We start from the raw sequence: 20,585 nt of genomic DNA, 5'->3' as shown, positions 1-20,585 counted from the left end.
CTGTATGCAGACTCGTCACTGTTCCCGATTAGGCGGATAACAGTAGTGTCATCTGCAAACTTCAGGAGCTTGGTGGAGGGGTCTTTTGCAGTGCAGTCGTTGGTGTACAGGGAGAAGAGTAGTGGGGAGAGAACACATCCCTGGGGAGCACCAGTGCTGATGGTGCGGCTGTCGGATGTGATTTTGCCCATTCTGACTAGCTGTTGTCTATCTGTCAGAAAGCTGGTGTTCCATTGACAGACAGAGCTAGGAACAGAGAACTGGGTCAGTTTGTACTCAAGCAGTGATGGGACGATGGTGTTAAAAGCAGAACTGAAGTCCACAAACAGAGTCCTTGCGTAGTTCTCTGGTTTGTCCAGATGTTGTAGGGTATAATGCAGTCCCATGTTGACTGCATCATGCACAGACCAGTTTGCTCTATAGGCAAACTCCAGGGGGTCCAGCAGGGGTCCAGTGATGTCCTTCAGATTTGCTGGCACAAGTCTTTCGATTGACTTCATGGCCACAGATGTTAAGACAACAGGTCTGAAGTCAATGAGTCCTGTGATCTTTGGCTTCTTCTGGATTGGTATGATAGTGGAGCGCTAAAAGCAGGATGGAACTTTGCGCTGTTCCAGTGATCTGTTGAAGATCTGTGAGAAAATGGGAGCCAGCTGGTCAGCACAGGTTCTCAAACAGTCTGGTGAAACACCGTCTGGGCCTGGTGCTTTCCTTCTCTTCTGTTTACTGAAGATCTGATGCACATTATCCTCCTTGTGTTTCTATGGACCCGACCACCGCCCACCCACCCTGAATTTCTTCTCCTCTTGCTTGAGGACCATACCAGACTGTTTCGGGCATTCTCCAACTACCAACAATCCGGACGATGTGCTCGGTGCATTCTACCACACCAGCCTTAACACCGCTTGCAGAGCACCATCGTCTGAAGATGGTCCTCAGGACAATTTTGCAGACTATGTGTAGTGGACACTGCCAAGACTTGTTCGCTGTCTGTGCAGATAAAGACCTCGTTAGTGCCACTTCAAACCCAGACACAAGCAAGCCATCACCAAACAGCATGGAGTGCTTGCCAGAGCCAACCACAGACGGAGAGCCACCCACGTTGTCCAAGCCATCACCATCAAGACCAACAGAGCAGATCAACATCATGGAGGAGGAGCTCATGGGAACGTCTGACCAGGTGCATGAGCCGGCAACAGTGCTGATTGAGGGAGTTCATGTGTGGAGATAAAGAGCGCCGCCCACCTCCCCACCACCCAGAGTGAGATAAAGCTGGAACCCGGGGGCCAAGTCATTAGCTGCGTCCCAAATCGCATACTTATGCACTATTCTACGCCATTTTGTAGTATAAACAGTGTAAGTAGTGTGTTTACACTGAAAACTCTAAAAATCATAAGTGCACTTTAATTACCCGGATGATGCACTCATTCAGCCGCTAAAATGAAGTGTGTAATGATGGACACTTCACGCACTCAACGACCGCAGGTTTGCATACGTAGCGGAAGGGGCGGAGCTATTGGACGCACATGTTGGATAACTTTATTTATTTTGGATGGTGAAAGCAAATTTCTCCAACGAGAGTGATTTTAGCGCCTCCCGATGGTGAATGCGGCAATACTCATGGCAGGTATTATTTGATAATTCTGTTCTTTATTTCGCTGATTTGGCAACCGTCAAACGTCATTAGGGAAACGGTTTGAATTTCCGCTTAGTAAAAAAAAACATTAGTGTGCCATTTGGGACGACACTACATACATATCCTGTTAAGTGTGTAAATGCATAAGTACATAGTGCATGAGTGCATAGTGTATAGTGTGCCATTTGGGACGCAGCTATTGACTGTAGGTGAGACGTCATATCAACCCCAATGTTCCCTGACAGCACAGACTGCCCACCAGATCCGCTGTTTTTAGACAGCACTAACCCCACAAGTATGAGCAGCATCCCATCCAAGGCTCCCTCTTCACCTCTGCAAGTGCCAGTAACAATGAATTAAAAACATATGCTGTCATGACTAATTGTTTTTTTTTTACAGTGTACAAATTAACCACTTTGCTCACAATAGTTACAATAAGCATGTTTCTTAGTGAGATCCGGCTGGTTTAACATGGTGTCACATCAACCTTTCTTATAAATAAAGAGTTCAGAAACAAAACTCAAAATCCCTCAGACCTCATTTTTTGTAAATGAGCATTTTTTAGGCTCCTTTGATTAGGTTCAGAAGTTTCATTTTATAGATAATGATATGGTTATGAGCTAGTAAATAATCATTTTTTTTTTCTTTTTCCAAAATGTCACTTTAGATAATTCTTTGATTTTTAAGAAGGTAGATTTTCTTTTGCATCAAAACCAGTTAAATCCACGTCTGCTTTTTTTTTTTTTTTTTTTGCAAAAAACTGTAAATCCACCTATTGGGATAAGACAGTGTAATTAGATGAAAATCACTAAAGATTCGATTAGAAATTATTTACTAAACATAAAACACATTACAGAAACCACCTTAAATTAAAAATACATAAATCTGTCAAGTAAGTGGCGGTTCATTCTGCTGTGGTAACCAATGATAAACCAGGAAAAAAGCAGAGGGAAAATTAATGAATGAATGAAATCTAAGTGCATTAATCAATAACATTAAAATTAACATTAATTAAATCTTAGCAATCTGTTGTCTTTTCTGATATTTGGGATTTTGATTTAACTTGAGCTATGTAAACATTGCAAACTTTCTTGTTAGATTCAAATAATGAAGTGTAAAAACATTGTGAAACATCAATATCTGTGCATTGTCCATTAATATAAAAAGCTTAATAGACTTAATGAAATAATAGAATTAATGTATAGTGTTTTACATTATATTTATCTTTTTAAAAAATAGCTGAAATTAGCAAATACACCACAAGGTCTAATGGGCATAAAGGGGATGACTCTCAGACACTATAAGAAGCTGTCATGCACTCATTTACACCATACTCAAGCTCTTAGGATCTTTTTTGGTCTCTTGTTTATCCTCATAGCATTCATGTGGGATAAAAGAACAGCATCTTAACTTCATTTCATGAAATAGAGTTGCCCTTTAATGTTTAATAAATTGAACTCATTCAAAGTAGAGTCACTGCGCAAAAAACGTTAGGAATGCATGCTACACATCTGACTGTACAGTATGTTTTCTTTTTCTTATAATGCATGACTGTGGTGAATATCAAACCTAAAACCAACTTTACCGAGCTGATTTAGCTGTCTTTCAACGATTTTAGGACTAACAAGTTGTTAACGTCACAAGACCTAATACAGTATATACAATACGACTTCATCACAAGGCCTACCGCACTTACACTGCAGTTTCTCTGCCCACTGAGGAAGTCCGCGACTCCTGCTGCGGGACGGAAGTTTGACGTTTGGTTCTCCAGTGTCCCGTGTTCCTCTTGCTCTACCAATGAAGCAGCTGCTTCACGTAAAAGCTGACTAACAGTTTTGCCATTTTACTTCTGTTATACTGTATTTACACAAGTAAACTCACCCTGTCCCATCCATCAAAACCGTGCTTCTGCCCTCGGTCTCTGTGTGTGAAAGCACTCGACGTCACTCAAATACGCCCCTCCCACTGATTAGCATAGGCTTTGCATGCAGCTTGAAGTTGAAAATGAAATCGAAAATGAAAACTGAAATGAAAAAGTGTCAATAAAAGGAAAGCTTAAATTTACATTTTAATTTGAATTGTGTCACTATTATAGCGTGAACATTAATAACACGCTTTGTAAAAATTTGGTTTGCATTTTATTTTTCAGTTTGGCTTTTCATTTTAATATTGGCAGTCTTGATGCGGAAATGCAGTGAAAATGAAATGTTAAATCGGCAACTACATTTTAATTATCAATTTGACAGGGACGATGTGTTGTCAAAGTGAAAATGAAAATAAAAATGAAATAATTTAATTTCATTTTCAATTTTGGCAGATATTTTGCGAACAGTGTTTTAAAATGAAATTGTTAATCTGATTTTCATTTTCATTTCCAATGTTTATTTGATTTATTTAAAATTGGCAGGATTTACCTTCCATATATCAGCGGGCTGCTACATTGAAAACAAATGATTCGATTTACGCCTTCTGATTGGTTCTCGGGATATAGCAGCTTTTGCTGCCAAAAGCAGGTAGCATTTAGAGGTTTTTGTGAACAAACTGTTCTTTCTGAATGCGCTGGCATGCAAATTAAAGGGTCATGAAACACCAAAACACATTTTTTGAGCTGTTGACAGTCGTATATGTGTACCACGCTGCTATAAACACTATTAGGACACATATATTTCACAAAAAAGTGAAAATTTGTTGTATTTGCAATTTTTCCAGCAAATTCGTTCTTCAGGTTTGAAACTAATTTTTGAAGCTACGTCACGCCGATTAGATACTCACTTGTATTCCAGTGTGTAGACTGGCTGTCTGTACCTGGGATTACAAAGTGACATCTCTGAGCGTGCAGCATTAATTCATGACTTGGTTCAAACTAATCAGCGCGCTCTATTGTGTATACGGTGTAACTTCATTAATATTCATGATAGCTTCGAAGACTGTTTGTACCCGATACAGTGTTCAGACGGCAGAGAGACGCCAAATTGTGTTGCCAAAACAAGTGAAAGAAAAACAAAAATTGTTTGGAGACACAGGTCGTCAATGTTGCATTTTTAAATGTGCTGCAACAAAGGTTTTGTTTTCATTTTCCCTCTATGAGAGCACAGCTGGACTCACATGTGGACTACAGTGCACGCGACATGCAGCAAAAATAAATTTTTTGCCCGAGAGCGTTTGGCATCTGGAAAGGTAAAATCCGGATTTGCTGCTCATCTCCTTTTAATAAAGATGCAGCTCCAGTTGGTGTTGATTGTCCTGTCTCTACAGATTTGGTAAATGTGTGTGATCAGTGCCCTTTGTTTTTGCATTCAGATGGCAAAGTTAGTTAACAGTATGTCAGCAGTACTCTTTCATTTTTTAAACCTAGTCAAAATGTTTTCTGAGTTACTAAGCTTACAGTACGGTAATGTCACTACAATATTATGGGCTGAAAAATGCGCTGTAAATGCGGCTCTCTAAGTGTAAACATGTAAACATAACTATCAAACTATTACCGTCTATACACACACGACTTTCTGATGCTACGTACCCAGTGCGTCTAAGTTACAGAGAAATGCTGAGTTTTTTTTTTCTGTTATACGACGTGCGGTATCAAACATTCCACGGTCACTGTCATGTTTACATGGACATCTGTAGTCGAATTATTTGCCAAATTATTAAATTATGGACTTTACCTGCATTTTGGCTCTTTCATTCAGGAAATTCATTCATGTCCCTCGCGACAAACGAGATATTTGATTCGAGGAACTGCTCTAAGCGTGTATTTTTCATGCAATGTTTAATATCGCACGGCAAATGAGAGAAAAAAAAAAACTCTGTAGCTGCCCTTTGGTTTCCATGAACGAGACAGAGAGTTTCTGACTGGTGCTTGATTCTTTATTATGCTTAAGACGAGAGCCATTAAACTTTCGTTGCGTAGCACCGTGAAACTACACAAAGAAACAACAAAAATCAATAAAAACAACTCGTATATTGAATAATATGACAAATAAAGATATAATGTACAGAGCGACATATGAAAATGAAACAATGAAGTATATGAAGACAGTTTGAAACAACTAATAAAAAGGTAGAGCTCACGATTAACATATACATACAAACAAACTAATGTGGCTTAAATATTAACTTCACAGACCTCGCTCCGCTTTACCAAAGGGTTCTATTAAATAAACTGTGCAGGATTTAGCCTCCTTTTTTCCATAAATCGCACAGCAACGTGTCTTCTCTTCGCTCCTGCTAGCCTGATTAACCTATTAGTCACCTAGGCTACCGAAACATGTGACATGCTCTGATGCCCTAAAATGACTTAAAGGGATATAGTGATTTAGTGGTCACTTACAACCTCAGCATTTCCCGGAAACTTAGATGCACACGGCAGGTAGCGTCAGAAAGCCGCGTGTGTTATTCCGGTCACAAAATGCGGTGAAAACCCTAAACGAGGTTAAAGTTTGGTTGTGGTGCTAACATGTTTACACTCGGTGCAATAGTTTGTTCGATACGAACAAACTGAATAAACAAAGAGCACTGGTCGCTCACTTACCAAATCTGTAGAGACAGAACAATCACCAGCAACTAGAGCTGCGTCTCTATTAAGAGGGTTCTACAAGCGAATCCGGATTTCAGCGTTTGCAGATGAGAACAGCTCTCAGGTAAACAATAATCCTCCTTAGACACCTAAGTTATTGTTGTCCCGCATCGCGTACACTGTGCATCCACACGTGACGCCAGCTGCGCTGTCACAGAGAGAAAATGAAAACAAAACTTAACTGCAGCAAACTATAAAAGCAACACTTCACGCTTGTTTTGCCAACACAACATGGCGTCTCTGTCTTCTAAACACTATGACAGTAATGAATATTAATGAAGTTGCACAATAGAGCGCGCTGATTGGTTTGAACCAAGCTTAACTCATGCATTAATGCATCACACTGTAAGACATAATAAGACACACTCTGGCACAGAGTCTGCACGCTGGAATACACGCTATTATGTCATATCCGTGACGCAGCTTCAGAAAATCGTTTCAAACCGGAGGTACGAATTTGCTTGAAATAATGCAAAAACAACCAATTTACACTGTTTAGTGAAATATAGGTGTCCTAATAGTGTTTTTAGCAGTGTGGGACACATATACGACTGTCAACAGCTCAAAAAATATGTTTTGGTGTTTCGTGACACTTTAAATGATTTAAAACATTTGAAACAAAAATATTTGTTGGACATGTAATACGCACCTAAAGCAATCACTCAATGTCATTATCTCATTTTTGCCGGAAGTGGCGTTTAGCGGATTTTGCATCTGAACTCTTTAAATGTTTAATTGTTTGGAAATTACAGTTTCAAAAATATCCAATAAAGTGGAAGTAAACAGAATAACTTTGCCGTTGCTGCTGTGCCATTACTTTTATCACTTAAGGATAGGTAAGATCTTTTTTTTTTCTTTTTCTTTTTTACACATTTAAAGAGTTCACCCAAATAGAAAAAAATTGTCAACATTTACTCACCTTCAAGTGGTTCCACATATTTATGGGTTTCTTTCTTCTGCTTTCTTCTGGAAACCAGTTGCCATTATATTCCATGGTAATTACCTGTGTTTAGCTTTCTTATAAAGACCTGAAACAACTTGTTAACATGTTAACATTTGGGTAAACTAGCCTTTTAAATAACTTTGCAAACATAAATAATTACAGCTAAATTAATGTAAATTATTTCAGTGAAGTTGAGAAGATGTGACAGAAGCTGAGATATATGGTAAGAAATCCATTTAATTGATAAATTCGTATATCAAGGGTATGATTTGTGCTTTGACATTTTATTAAAACATTGAACCTGTTACAATAGCAAAATGTATCATCCACCTTTGTCATGTTGTTGTGTGTGAGCGTGATTTCAAGACTTTATCGCCAAATAGTCTCGATACATCTTGCTCTGCATCTAGATTTTTGATATCTTCCTAACTCCTGATATTTACCACATATCACCTGAAAACAACTTTTAGTATCAGGAATCAGGACTGAACATTACTGGAACAGACGCCAACAAGAGGACAGTGTCGACAACAGACTACAAGTGAGGAGTCCACCTGAAGCAGCTTGAAAGATAAATATCAGATTGCTCTCACTTAACTGTAGCAGCTTAAAAATATTTAAAGTTCAGACATTTAATTATTTCCTGTCCCTGCAACTATAGCTGATGTTTGTATACTTACATAGCACAACATTGAATTTGTACAACAGAGGAAGTGCCTTTTAACACCAGCCTAGTGCATATCAGCAAACAGGGTGAAAGCTGACTGGTCCTGTTCACTGTAAATCTACTTAAAATAAGGTAACTTACTTATTTATTTTGTAATATGTTAATATTTTGTTTTTGTTTTTCAGAGTAAAATTTTAAATGACATGTAACCCTATATGTATATTTATATTTTGTAGATTTTTTTTGAGAAGATAGAGGAGCAGACGAGAATTATGGTAAATGCATTAATTACTTGACAAATTAAATCACATACACACACACACACACACACATTATTTTCTACAATAAATGTGTGTATAGTTTAATTTTTGATATTCTATGAAAACACTGATCATGTTAATGAAACAAACAACACAAAAATCTTCTTTTTTAGCATTCTCAAGAGGACTATTATGGAAAATGGTATCGATACTTCTTGTTCTGCGTTTGGATTTTGGACATTGTGTTGATATTTACCATGTATCACCTGAAAACACTGGTAAATGAACTAGTTCAAAAATATTCCTTGGACAAATGTCAAGAAAAAGAAGAAGACGATGACGATTATGTCAACAGTGGTGCAATCGGCTACACATGCAACTTAGTTGTTTGAACCAGTAACTACTTAATGTCAATTTGCTCTCATACAAATACAGCAGTTCAAAGAGAGAGACTTTAACTGGAGTATACTTCACTGAATGTGTTTTTTCCACTCCATTTAACTCTGTCATGTTTTGTTGCCATCAGCAATATAGCAATAATAGTGTCATATTAGGTGATTCTGATAAATAAAATGTTTGGTTTAGGTTAATATAAAGAAATGAAAATGTACCAGAATAGTATTAATCACCTTTTTTTTCTTCTTGTCACATATAATCTGATAAGGGGTTTTTATTAGGACTCATTTATAAGTACCATCTTAATCGACTAGTTATATTATAAACAACAAAGTTTGGTTAAAAAGAAGAACAAGATGTTCATGCTTAAAACAATGTGTGATACGCAAGGCGTAAAATTTGTTAGCACCAAGTGTGGCCAATTTCTTTCAAATTCTCACGAAGGCTGCTGACTTGTTTCCTGGATGCCTAATTAGGTAGTGACTTCAGAGGCATGATTACTGCAGGGCACCTCATAAAAAGACAGTATAGCCATTTGATGACTTACAACATAACTTTTATGATCACCAGTGATCTAACAGTTACAGATCGCTGGAAAACTACACATCTGCCTCTTTAACTACGACTCCCAGAAGTCATTGCTCCAATCACTCCTGCCAAAGCCGACAGTCATCCGAACTCTGGCACACTTACACAGCTGAATGATTACTTGGACTATATATACACCACACATTCACACAAACTTTGCTGAGTCTTGTTTTTGTTTTTGACACTTGCCTTGTTTATTGTTTTCTGTTGTTTGCCGCCTGTATCGACCATTTGCCTGTGACTTGACTTCGCTTCTGGATTGCCCTGTACCAGTTTGCTCATGTGATTGGCTGTTGCCTGTCTGACGATTCCAAATAAAGCTGCACATGGATCCTCGCTCCAATGTTACCAGACTTTCAATTTACAGTAACAGAAAGAGCTTTGGTGATAAGTAAGATGACATTTGTAATATAATGTGCGTACTTTTATGGCACATTTATCATAAATGGCCATTCACCCAAAGCATCTCTCTACACCACCACCAGTGTGCAGCCTCCACATGGATGATGCAACGGCAGCCATAGGACAACGGCGCCAGTGCATTCACCACACACCAGCTATTGGTGGAGTGGAGAGACAGTGATAGAGCCAATTCGGTGGCTGGGTATGATTGGGAGGCCATGATAGTAAGGGCTTGTGGAGGGTATTTGGCCAAGACACCGGGTTACACTGCTACTCTTTTACAAGAAGTGCCATGCAATTACCACAGAGTCAGGACCTCATTTTAACATCTCATCCGAAAGACACTTCACTTTACTAGGGGAATTGGGACCGCAAGTTGAGCGCCCCTGCTGGCCACACTAACACCATTACCAACAGCAACCTAGTTTTCCCATGTGGTAGTTTTCCCCTACAGGTACTGACCAGGCTCAGCCCTGCTTAACTTCAGTGAGTAACTGGTCTTGGGCTGCAGGGTGTTATATCTGTTTATTTGGTCACTACAATACTAACTTTTCACTAAAAATGTGAAACAAAGTTAGTAAAACACAAATTAACACCCTAAGCAGCACTTTGTGATGCCATCTTAATTTTTTTATTTTAGCTCAAAAATGTAATGCATAGGATTATGGGATATGGGTTGCGTTCCAATCAGTTTCTTCTGTTAAACTAATAGATACTGAAATTTCATTGGCTACCAATGCAGTCAAAGATATTGGTGGCACTTTGGACACAAATAGTACATACCAAATTTCTAGTGATTTGGACAAACACCCATTTTCATTATTATTATTATTATTGTTATGGCTCCAGCATATGGCTGAACTTATTCAGTTCAAGATTTATAACCTTTTTAATCAAAGTGGCTTTGCCCAATTTAAATGTTTTAGTACTACTACTTAAACATGAGTGGGGATTCAATTTTGGTTGGATGGTTGTTTGATTGATTGATTGATTGATTGATTGATTGATTGATTGATTGGATTGATTGAGTGAGTGAGTGATTGAGTGATTGATATTCTGAGTCCAGAGACTGATTCTGATTGAATGAAAAGACCAGAAACCCTTTCTTGAGCTAAGACCTGTTCAAAAAATGTTTGAAATAGTGGAAATGTTTTTACGATGCAAATAAACACTATTATAATACTTTAATAAATATTGTAAGCTGTCATTGTTGTTGTTTTAGTTTAAACAACAGTAACTCAAATTTCAGATGAAGATTCATAAATTTAAATGAAGATTTACTCAATATTTATCTTTATGATCTTTATTTACAAAATATTATAATAAATCTTCATTTTGGCATGAACTGCCCCTTTAATTTAAATCCCTGCTAAACACACTCAATAATTTTATACAATCTGAACTCCTTTTCCTGGTACAACACAACAGTAGTCAGCCGACATGCATACTTTGCTCTACTGAATGCAATATTTAACAAAACATTTGACATTTAATATTACGAAAGAAAAATCCAAACATGCTACTTCAATACTCACACACAGGGTGAGTGAGACTGAAATAGAGGTTTTGGTAATCTCCTTCAGAGAAAAAAAGTTTTTTATTTGTCTTTTAGTTTCTCATAAGTAATTCATCCAGCAGCGAACAAGCCAAAGTACACAGGGTCAAGCCTGCTGCAGCTGCTGCCAGGAGACGCACACTCTGCAAAGGCCAAAAACATGCATGACAAGACGCTTCACTTCACCTCCACACCAAAGTAAATGTTCATGATCAAAGTGTGTGTATCATTCACAACACACAACTGAATGTCTCTAATCACTGCTCAAAGCCCATGTTTTCAGAAGCTCGCAGGGTGGTTTCCAGAGCACTCGTACAGAACTAAACCTACATATAACAGGGGTTTGTCACAAATCAATTAACATTAGTATACATTTTTAGTAATCATCAAGATTTGAAATAAATGAGATGCATTTCAAGTATTTTATTAAACATCAGTAAATGAGATATTTTTAAAAATGTAAACAAAAGTGTAAAAAAAAGACAAAAAAAACATGTTTAAGGCCTACTTGAAACATGTTATTGCAAGCATTATTCATTCTTGTATGATATATACTGCATATTACTTCTTATTTTTATATATTGCTTTGTATTTAAGGATTTGTGATACATTAATGTTAACAGTGTTTCTGCAGATTTAATGAAGTTAAGCTTATTAATTTTGTAAGACTTTTTAAGATCAAGTTCAAAAATGATAATTTGAAGGGACCACAATTCCGTATGTCAGTGAGGTCTCTCAGTGTACATTTATAGGCAGCATATGCAATCATGTGAAATAAATAATAATAATAAATTCCAACTTAGAAATGAAATTTATATTACTTTTTAATTCATTTTATAAAACAATATCTCAAAGTTTTGAGAACATTGCTCCCAAACACTTAAACGTTTACATAACTTAAACAGTTTTTTGCTCGTCGCACTGCAAATAAAGTAATATCAGTATTTTTGTCTCCTTTTCCAGTACACATATAATATCAAGATATATTTAATTGAGAAACAAACTTATGGGATAAGAAGTCTTGCTTTTTGAGAAAAATAATAAAATCAAGTGAATTTATACTGTAAAAAGCGATTATTACTTGAGAGAGAAAACCTATTAAAACTTGAAACTGTTAAGTTGACTTAATTTTTATAATTACCCAGATAGTTAATCTACTTAATAATTTTAGGCAATGAGTTTGATCCCAGCTAATAAAGTCAGCTATTCATTTTCTTGAATAAAACAAATATTTGGCAATGGCTTTAGAAAAAACTCTAATTAAAATGGAAAATGTATTTTATACCCCTTTTTAAGACCTTTTTTGACCTGCAGAAACCCTGTATCACATACACATTACATAACTACCTATTCAAAATACAGTCAGATATAATACTGATATTTTTGGTCAAAATCTGACATGCATAATATTAAATGTTACAAATATAGCAATAGAAGAAAAAAACAGTAAATTACAGCAAACATTTCACTATGCTAATCTTGGTATTCAAATAAATGCAGCCTCGGTAAGACTTTCAGAAACAGCTATTTAAACTTTTAAATTGCAATGGTGTATAAAACAAATTAGGACACAATAAAAGTGATGAAAATTTACACACCCTCAAGTGGTCCTAAACTTATTTTGTAAAAATAAAATTATTTTGAAGAATGTTGGAAACAAACATTGATATTCATAGTAGGAAGAAAGAAAATACTATGGAATGGTTGCTACTTTCCAGTATTCCTTCGGCTTAGTCTCTATTTCAGAGGTAGCCACAGCGGAATGAACCCCCAACTATTCTAGCCTATGTTTTACGCAGTGAATGCCCTTCCAGTTGCAACCCAGTATTAGAAAAAAACACCCATACACACTCATAAACTACAGACAATTTTGTTTATACAATTCACCTACAGCACATGTCTTTGGACAGTGGGGGAAACCGGAGCACCCGGAGGAAACCCATGCCAACACAGAGAGAACATGCAAACGCCATACAGAAATGCCAACTGGCCCAACTTGCACTCAAACCAGTGACCTTCTTGCTGTCAGACGACAGTGCTAACCACTGAGCCACTGTGTCACCCTCTTTCCAGCATTCTTCAAAACATTTTATTTTGTGTTCAACAGAAGAAAGAAACTCAAACATGTTAAGAACAAGCGAAGGGTGAGTAAATGATTACAGTATTTACATTTTTGGGTGAACTGTCATCTTATAGGCACATACTGACCCAAGATTAGAAGATACATATGTGTGGGACTGTACTGCATAATAGTGCATCTGTTTTGACTGAAAAACTTTCATGCATACTGTAACTATAAGCATAATTATTTGTGTCAGTTTTATGTCAGTTTTTAGTATGACATGCAATGTGTTTATGAGGTTTAATTAATTTTCAGTGCCACTATTTGGTGACATCAGGACTTCAAGGGTCACTATAGGTAAAAAGAGGCCGAGTCCTGTGTCTCCAAACCACCAGCGTCAACCGCACCACAAACACAATACAGGCCAGCACCAGCAGCACCACTATAGAGAAACAAAACAAAACCGCACTTTAATGTGTGACATCATTTTGTGAGTCATGTATAAATGTTTGTGACCTCATGAGGCTATGCTTATGGTTAAAAAATTAATAATAATAAAATAATCATTGACTAACCTGAAAAGACTGCATTCCGGCCTGGAGCTGTTGAGTCATAATGCTTGCTTAGGCTTCCAGACAGAGCATAGACAATCACAGGGTAAACGCTGAGGATGTAACGCACATGCTTCTCTATTAGGAAGTTTTCAACTGAAAACCTGTAGAAAGATAATCTAATTTTAATAAGGATTTCTTTTTATTTTAAATATAGATTTTTTTCATTTATGTTATTAGCATATTAATAAAGCTGTCTCACGATAACATTACTAACTTCTTTAAAGTTACATTTAGAAATGAATACACACTAACATACATATAGAATCATCTAAAATATCTACATTTAAAAAAAAAGTTTAATACATCAACTATTAATAATCACATTCATCAAAGCAGTCACAATCCTTTATGTATATATACACTGAAAAATGATTTATTCGATTTAGAATTTAAGGTAAGTGATTGCAAACAATTTATATGGGCTGAATTTAAACAAACATGTTGAATTTATCAACGATCAACTTAATTTGTTTGTCAAATTAAGCCAATATAATTTGTCTGCAACCTCTTACCTTAATAAAATTTCAGTGTACATATTTTTTTTATTTATTATATATCCAGATATTTTAAAAGTGCACAGTGTCATTGACATATATTACAGACTAAATGGTATAAAAGAAATCTCATGATTACCATATAATAACTTCCAGCAGAAGTATGCATAAAGAAGCTGTGGCAGCATTTGTTGCAGAAACTGATGCCAAGTTCAAAACAACAGTGAAGTTGAGCAGTGTTGCAATGGTTGTCCATGTTGCATAAGTGGCGATACCATTTTGAACCTGAGGCACATGTAAGAAAAAGTTCAATCAACAGCCAAAACCGTAGTTCAACTAATTCCTACAATCTTTCATTTGACTTGATCCTGAGCATTTAAAGAAACTGTTCACCCATTATTTTTTATTTCCTCAGCATTAACTCACAATGAAGTGAATCTAAACTTTCATGAATTCTTTTGAACACAAAAAAAGATTATCTGAAGAATGACGGAAAAAAGCCGCTATTGACACCCATGGTATAAACAAAAAATGCAATGGATAAAAAATAATGGCTGTTACACTATATTTTCATTTGTGTTGTTCAACTGAAGAAAGAATGAGTAAATGATGACAGTTTTTTTTTTTGGTGAAATTTCTCTTTAAATAACATCAATGTGATTTTAAATGTCAATTTATTAGGTACACCTGTCCAACTGTTTTTTAACACAAATTTCTAATCAGACAATCACATGTCAGCAATTCAGTGCATTTAGGCATGTAGACATGGTCAAGACAATCTGCTGCAGATGAAACTGAGCATCAGAATGGGGAAGAAAGGTGATTTAAGTGAATTCAAATGGTCAGAAAAAGAGAAAATATCCAGTGAGCAGCAGTTCTGTGGGCGCAAATGCCTTATTGATGCCGAGTTCAGCGGAGAATGGCCAGACTGGTTAGAGCTGATAGAAAGGCAACAGTAACTCAAATAACCACTCGTTACAACCGAGGTACACAGAAGAGCATCTCTAAATACACAACGTCCAAACTTGAGGCAGATGGGCTACAACAGCAGAAGAACACACCAGGTGCCACTCCTGTCAGCTAAGAACAGGAAGCTGAGGCTAAAATTCACCAAAATTGAACAATAGAAGATTGGAAAAATGTTGCCAGATCTAATGAGTCTCCATTTCTGCTGCAACATTCGGATAATACGGTCAGAATTTGGTGTCAACAACATGAAAGCATGGATCCATTCTGCCTTGTATCAACGGTTAAGGCTGGTGGTGGTGGAGTAACAATGTGTGGGATATTTTCTTGGCACACTTTGGGCCCATTAGTTCTCTGAGTACTGTTGCTGACCATGTCCATTCTTTTATGACCACAGTGTTACCATCTTCGGATGGCTACTTCCTGCAGAATAACACGCCATGTCATAAAGCATCTCAAGCTGGTTTCTTGAACATGACAATGAGTTCACTGTACTCAAACGGCCTTCACAGTCACCACTAGATCTCAATCCAATAGAGCACCTTTGGAATGTGGTGGAATGGGAGATTCACATCATGGATGTGCAGCTGACAAATCTGCAGTAACTGTGTGATGTTATCATGTCAATATGAACCAGAATCTCTGAGGAATGCCTCCAGTACCTGGTTGAATCTATGCCGAAGGATTTGGGCAGTTCTGAAAGTAAGTGTACTAGTAAGGTGTACCTAATAAAGTGCTGCGCAGTGTATATGTTATTATGAAAACTCTTGCAACTATCATCAAGGCAAATCCAACAAGTTCAATGCATACCAGCACTATGATGCAGAACAGGTCTTTTGGGTGGTGCTGTTTGAGCCAAGATCCATGAGCCCGTAAACCAACCCATGAGAAGTAGATTAGCAGGTAGTTGGTGAAAGCAATCAGGGCAAGAACTATCAGTGCGGCAATCATCAATCTGAAACAAAGCATGTGACATCCTGAGAGGTTTCAAAAACACCTGGCAAAGCTCTTAGGATTATGCTGAGAAAAACAGCGCCTCGCCCTTCCACTAATACTGGCACTTTTGGTGAGCAAACAATGCTATGAAATAATGTCTGTATCCATTCACTTTTTGATCTTTTGTTGAAAGATTAGTTGACCCAAAAATAAAAACTACATTAATAATTATTCACCTCCATGTCATTCCAATCCATTGAGACTACTGTTTATCTTCTGAACACAAGTTAAGAAAGGTAATTTATGACTTTGAACATGGCATGGTTGTTGCTGCCAGACGGGGTGGTCTGAGTATTTCAGAAACTGCTGATCTAATGGGTTTTTCACACAAAACTATCTCTAGGGTATTTAAAGAAAAGAGGTATGAAAAAGATAAAATATCCACTGATATTTGGAAATATCCTTGAGACCTTTGTTTATCTTGGGAACATAAATTAAGATCTTTTAGATGAAACCTGAGAGCTTTCTCATCCTCCAGAGACAGGAATAGTCCAGGGACAAAGCTCCATGAACACTTTTGTGTGCTAAAAATCAGTAAAAATCACTTCACGTATGTCCTCTCTACAACTGCTTCAGGGAGTAGTCAAGGAAGAGAGAACAAGAAAGAGAAGGAAGATTGTCAAATAAAGATCATTTTAGTTTTTTAGTTCACAAAGGAGTTTTTTGAGGTTGGTAGTTGAACCACTAAAGTCACAGAATGTTTTGACAGTGTTTTTGGGTTCCTTTTCTGGATTATTCATATCTCGGAGCCATTGTTGTTCATGTTCAGACCGCTCTTGGGATTCCTCTAAAATATTGTATTTTGTGTACTTAAGATCTCAGGGGATTGGAACAACATGAAGATGTCTAATAAATAACAGAATTTGTATTTTCAATGTTCACCACAGTTTTATCAAAGCGCTATGTGTCTCAATTTTTGGCATCCCTATGATTTCATATAAGCTAAATATTTTTTCGCGATTTTCCCAATGGTGTTTTACTTGAGTGACCAGGATCAGGACATTTTTCAATCACGGTAGTGAAAATATGAGAAAACAGACCAAACTCACTCATACATTCCTAACACAATGTAAAGACCAAACAACTGCTGTTATTTGTTGCAAAAAGTTGTTGAGATTCACAAACAGAATAAAAAACTGAAATTGGCCATTTCCACTGACATGTGTTATGAGTCAGTCTGGAAGAGAACATGTCTTTTCCAAAAGCACTATTAGGAGAACGTTTGAGTGGACAAGAGGTCTTCAAGTATCACAGCTGGAAAATTGCAGTATTTAGTTGGGTCATGGGGACAGAAAGTCTCTAAACTACAATCCGACATCACCACAAATAGTTTGAAAGGGTACTTTCGTACTTTAAAAACAGTTCATATATATATATATATATATATATATATATATATATATATATATATATACATATATATATATATATATATATATATATATATATATATATATATATATATATATATATATATATATATATATATATGAACTAGCTCACATAATAGAGTACACCCCATTTTGAAGATTCATATTTTTATCCATTTCCATGTGAATATAGGCAATGTATTATGGTGCATTTAAACAAATCATTTATTTAACAGATATATGTTTTTAAATAATATTTTAGTCACCAAACATATTTAGAAATTGAAAGATAATATAATTAAATTCAAGCAAAATACTGCAAAATAAATACAACCTACAATTTTTTTTCTTTTTTCCTTCTCTTGTTGTTTCCTCTTTTAAAAATTTGTATTAAATATTTTTCTATAACATATAGATTTGAGTGTACCAGTTTTTGGACTGCTACCTTAAGTTATTTAGATAAGCTCCAGATTTGGCTTCAGTACTAACTAATCTAATGTATACACAAATGTAATATTTTATAGCTTCCTATTAACAATAATAATTTAAAAGATAGATTTGTGCGGGGTGTACTTATATATGCTGAGTACTGTCCATAGTTCAAAAATATATCAAATATTTAAACAAAATATTAAATACAAAACAGAGCGAAAAACAATAAAGACATTTTTCACTCACTTCTTTCCTCATAATTACCAAGGGTAGCAATATTAGTGAAAGGAAAGTTGGCCACAACTTACTCTCTATCCCACAAGACCAGCCAGGAGCAGTTTAAAATCAGGTTGATGATCCATGAAACAAAGAATACAGAGGGCAGGATTGCTGGACTTGAGTACAACCTGACAGCAAATAATTAATACAAATTATAAGAAATGGCTTTCAGCACTGTAAAAAGCAGTGTTGATGTGTGTGTTGTGCAGTACCCTCTACAGAGCCAGCTCAGGAAATATATGTTCATGAGGAAGAGCCAGGAATAAATTACACCCCATATAGAGAAGGTCCATCCAGCAGGAGTGATCTCTGTCTGATATCTGTCCGATACATTTCCAGTGCTGTGCTGAAACGGGCCTAGAAAGCCAGTAAGAAACGTATATTATTTATAACCGCTGTATTGACAAAGGTTGTTTAAGCAACATTGAATAAATATACTCACCTTTCCCAGGTCCCGCGAGCGCGTTGATAATCAAAGCAACAATGTAAGCGATTTGCGAGAGTACAATTAATGAAAGACGCAAGATCTTGTAATCCTTCAAAGAGGACATTTTAATGTAAATGGTCCGACTTTTTTGTAAAGTTATTAGTATTATTTCGTTGAGTTTTTCGATTTAACGTAAAGTTAGCAAATTAGCTTAGCTGTTCAGCTGCGTGCTAAACCAAAACTCATTAAAACTCAATTATATATGTCGAGGTAGATGGTGGTGTAAACCAGTTCTTTTTTACATTTATGCCCAAAACTTTGTAGTTATTTATTTATTTTTTTCCTCCATGAAGAGGTGGCGTCTACTCGAACTTGTTTACGTTATGAAAGATGCTGTGTTGAACAGTGTAAGAGCGCCATCTGCAGCACCAAAACAACAGCGTCCACGAGATGCTTGTCGCAACCAAATATCATGTGAGAGTTGAAGAAACTGTTCGCATTTGTGGCTTATTGAAATTCAGTGTTAACAAACAGATAAGAGCTAAGATAAGTGCGTAGCATTTAGTTGGTTTGCATCAAAAGGTGTTAGGGTTTTGTACAGAAAAAAAGTTGCATGTATAGATTTTTTAGCTTATACTGCTCTGTACAAAAGGAGCAATTTTAAAGTTATTATCTGCTCTCTGTATTTGTTTTTAAGCAAAAATGTGTATATTTATTATAAATAAGTGATTAAATTATTAGATGACATTTAACAAAGCTTTGTAGTTTTCCTTGTTTATAGGGACTAGCAGCCTACATATGCAGTACAATGGAGAATAAACATTCCTCAGATCTCTTATATCATGTTGAACAGAAAAAGAGGGACATACAAAAATAATAGCCTCGTTTTACAAGCTAAGATGACAGTCAGATAATAGAAAGCATATATATTGCATATACGACCCCAAATCAGAAAAAAGTTGGTACAGTATGGAAAATGCAAATAAAAAAGAAAGTAGTGATTTCTAAATTTACTTTGACTTGTATTTCATTGCAGACAATATGAACTCAAAATATGACATGTTTTGTCTGGTCAACTTAATTTCATTTGTAAATAATAAATATACATCCTTTACTGTCATTCACACCTGCAACACATTACAATAAAAGTTGGGACAGGATAAGTTTAGGGCTAGTACTCAGGTAAATTGGTTAAATAATGATGTGAATAAACTTATTATTTAACTTATTATTTAACAAATTATGATTTGGTACAAAAGCAGCATTCAAGAAAGGTCTAGACCTTTAGAAGAAAAGATGGGCTGGGAATCGCCAGTGCCAACAAATATTTAAGAAAATAATTGAAATGTGTAAAAACAATGTTTCTCAAAGAAAGATAGGAAGACATTTGGATATTTCCTCTAACAGTGCATAATATAATTAAAATATTCAAGGAATCTGGAGGAATTCCAGAGCATAAAGGACAATAGCGCAAGCCTAAGCTGAACTGTCATCTGCGATTCCTCAGGCGGTCATTTATCTGTAAGCAATATCACCACATGGGTTCAGAACTACTTTGGCAAACCTTTTTCCCATACCACAATATACGTAGTTACTTCCACAAATGACAGTGAAAACTGTACTGTGCCAAATAGAAGCCGTATGTTAACATTGTCCAGAAGCAATTTCGACTTCACTGGGATTGAATGCATCTGGCATGGACCATAACACAGTGTAAACATGTGGTCAGATGAATCAGTATTTCAGGTTTTTTTTTTTTTTTGGGTGGGGGGGGGGGGGGGGGGGGGTGGGGGGGGGGATGGACGCAGTGTCCAAAAGCCATTGTCTGTCATGGTGCCCTCATTAATGCTGGGTTTTGGAACACAATATACAGCCTTCTTTTCCAGGGATGCCCATGCATATTTCAACAAGACTGCAAAACCACA

At 36.4% G+C, this 20,585-nt stretch overlaps 1 protein-coding gene and 1 long non-coding RNA gene across 2 annotated transcripts; one reads left to right on the top strand and one right to left on the bottom strand.

The window, feature by feature from the left end:
* Window positions 1-6,902: 6,902 nt before the first annotated feature.
* Window positions 6,903-10,651, top strand: LOC141378045 (uncharacterized). The gene is made up of 6 exons (XR_012391445.1): window positions 6,903-7,045; window positions 7,339-7,375; window positions 7,623-7,693; window positions 7,837-7,951; window positions 8,056-8,094; window positions 8,253-10,651. It is a non-coding gene; the product is annotated as an uncharacterized lncRNA (long non-coding RNA).
* Window positions 10,652-13,089: 2,438 nt separating this feature from the next.
* On the bottom strand, window positions 13,090-19,064 carry si:dkey-29d8.3. The gene is made up of 7 exons (NM_001110834.1): window positions 18,676-19,064; window positions 18,446-18,590; window positions 18,263-18,361; window positions 15,967-16,111; window positions 14,330-14,475; window positions 13,658-13,797; window positions 13,090-13,524 (listed from the first exon to the last, which is right to left on the bottom strand). Exons 1-7 carry the CDS (start codon window positions 18,782-18,784, stop codon window positions 13,424-13,426), a joined length of 885 nt encoding a protein of 294 aa, NP_001104304.1. The 5' UTR covers window positions 18,785-19,064; the 3' UTR covers window positions 13,090-13,423.
* Between the last annotated feature and the right edge of the window lie 1,521 nt (window positions 19,065-20,585).

This window comes from Danio rerio, chromosome 2 (assembly GCF_049306965.1).
Source record: "Danio rerio strain Tuebingen ecotype United States chromosome 2, GRCz12tu, whole genome shotgun sequence".
Lineage (NCBI taxonomy): Eukaryota > Metazoa > Chordata > Actinopteri > Cypriniformes > Danionidae > Danio > Danio rerio.
The sequence above is the reverse complement of the archived record's forward strand: the minus strand, read 5'-3'. Positions and strand labels throughout refer to the sequence as shown.

Coding starts and splice junctions, on each gene's coding strand:
- si:dkey-29d8.3 (NM_001110834.1), bottom strand. CDS start 18,784: ATGTCCTCTTTGAAGGATTACAAGATCTTGCGTCTTTCATTAATTGTA. Junction 16,112..18,262: donor CTGGTCTTGTGGGATAGAGA/GTAAGTTGTGGC, acceptor GCTTTGTTTCAG/ATTGATGATTGCCGCACTGA. Junction 13,798..14,329: donor CTGCTGGAAGTTATTATATG/GTAATCATGAGA, acceptor ATCTTTCTACAG/GTTTTCAGTTGAAAACTTCC.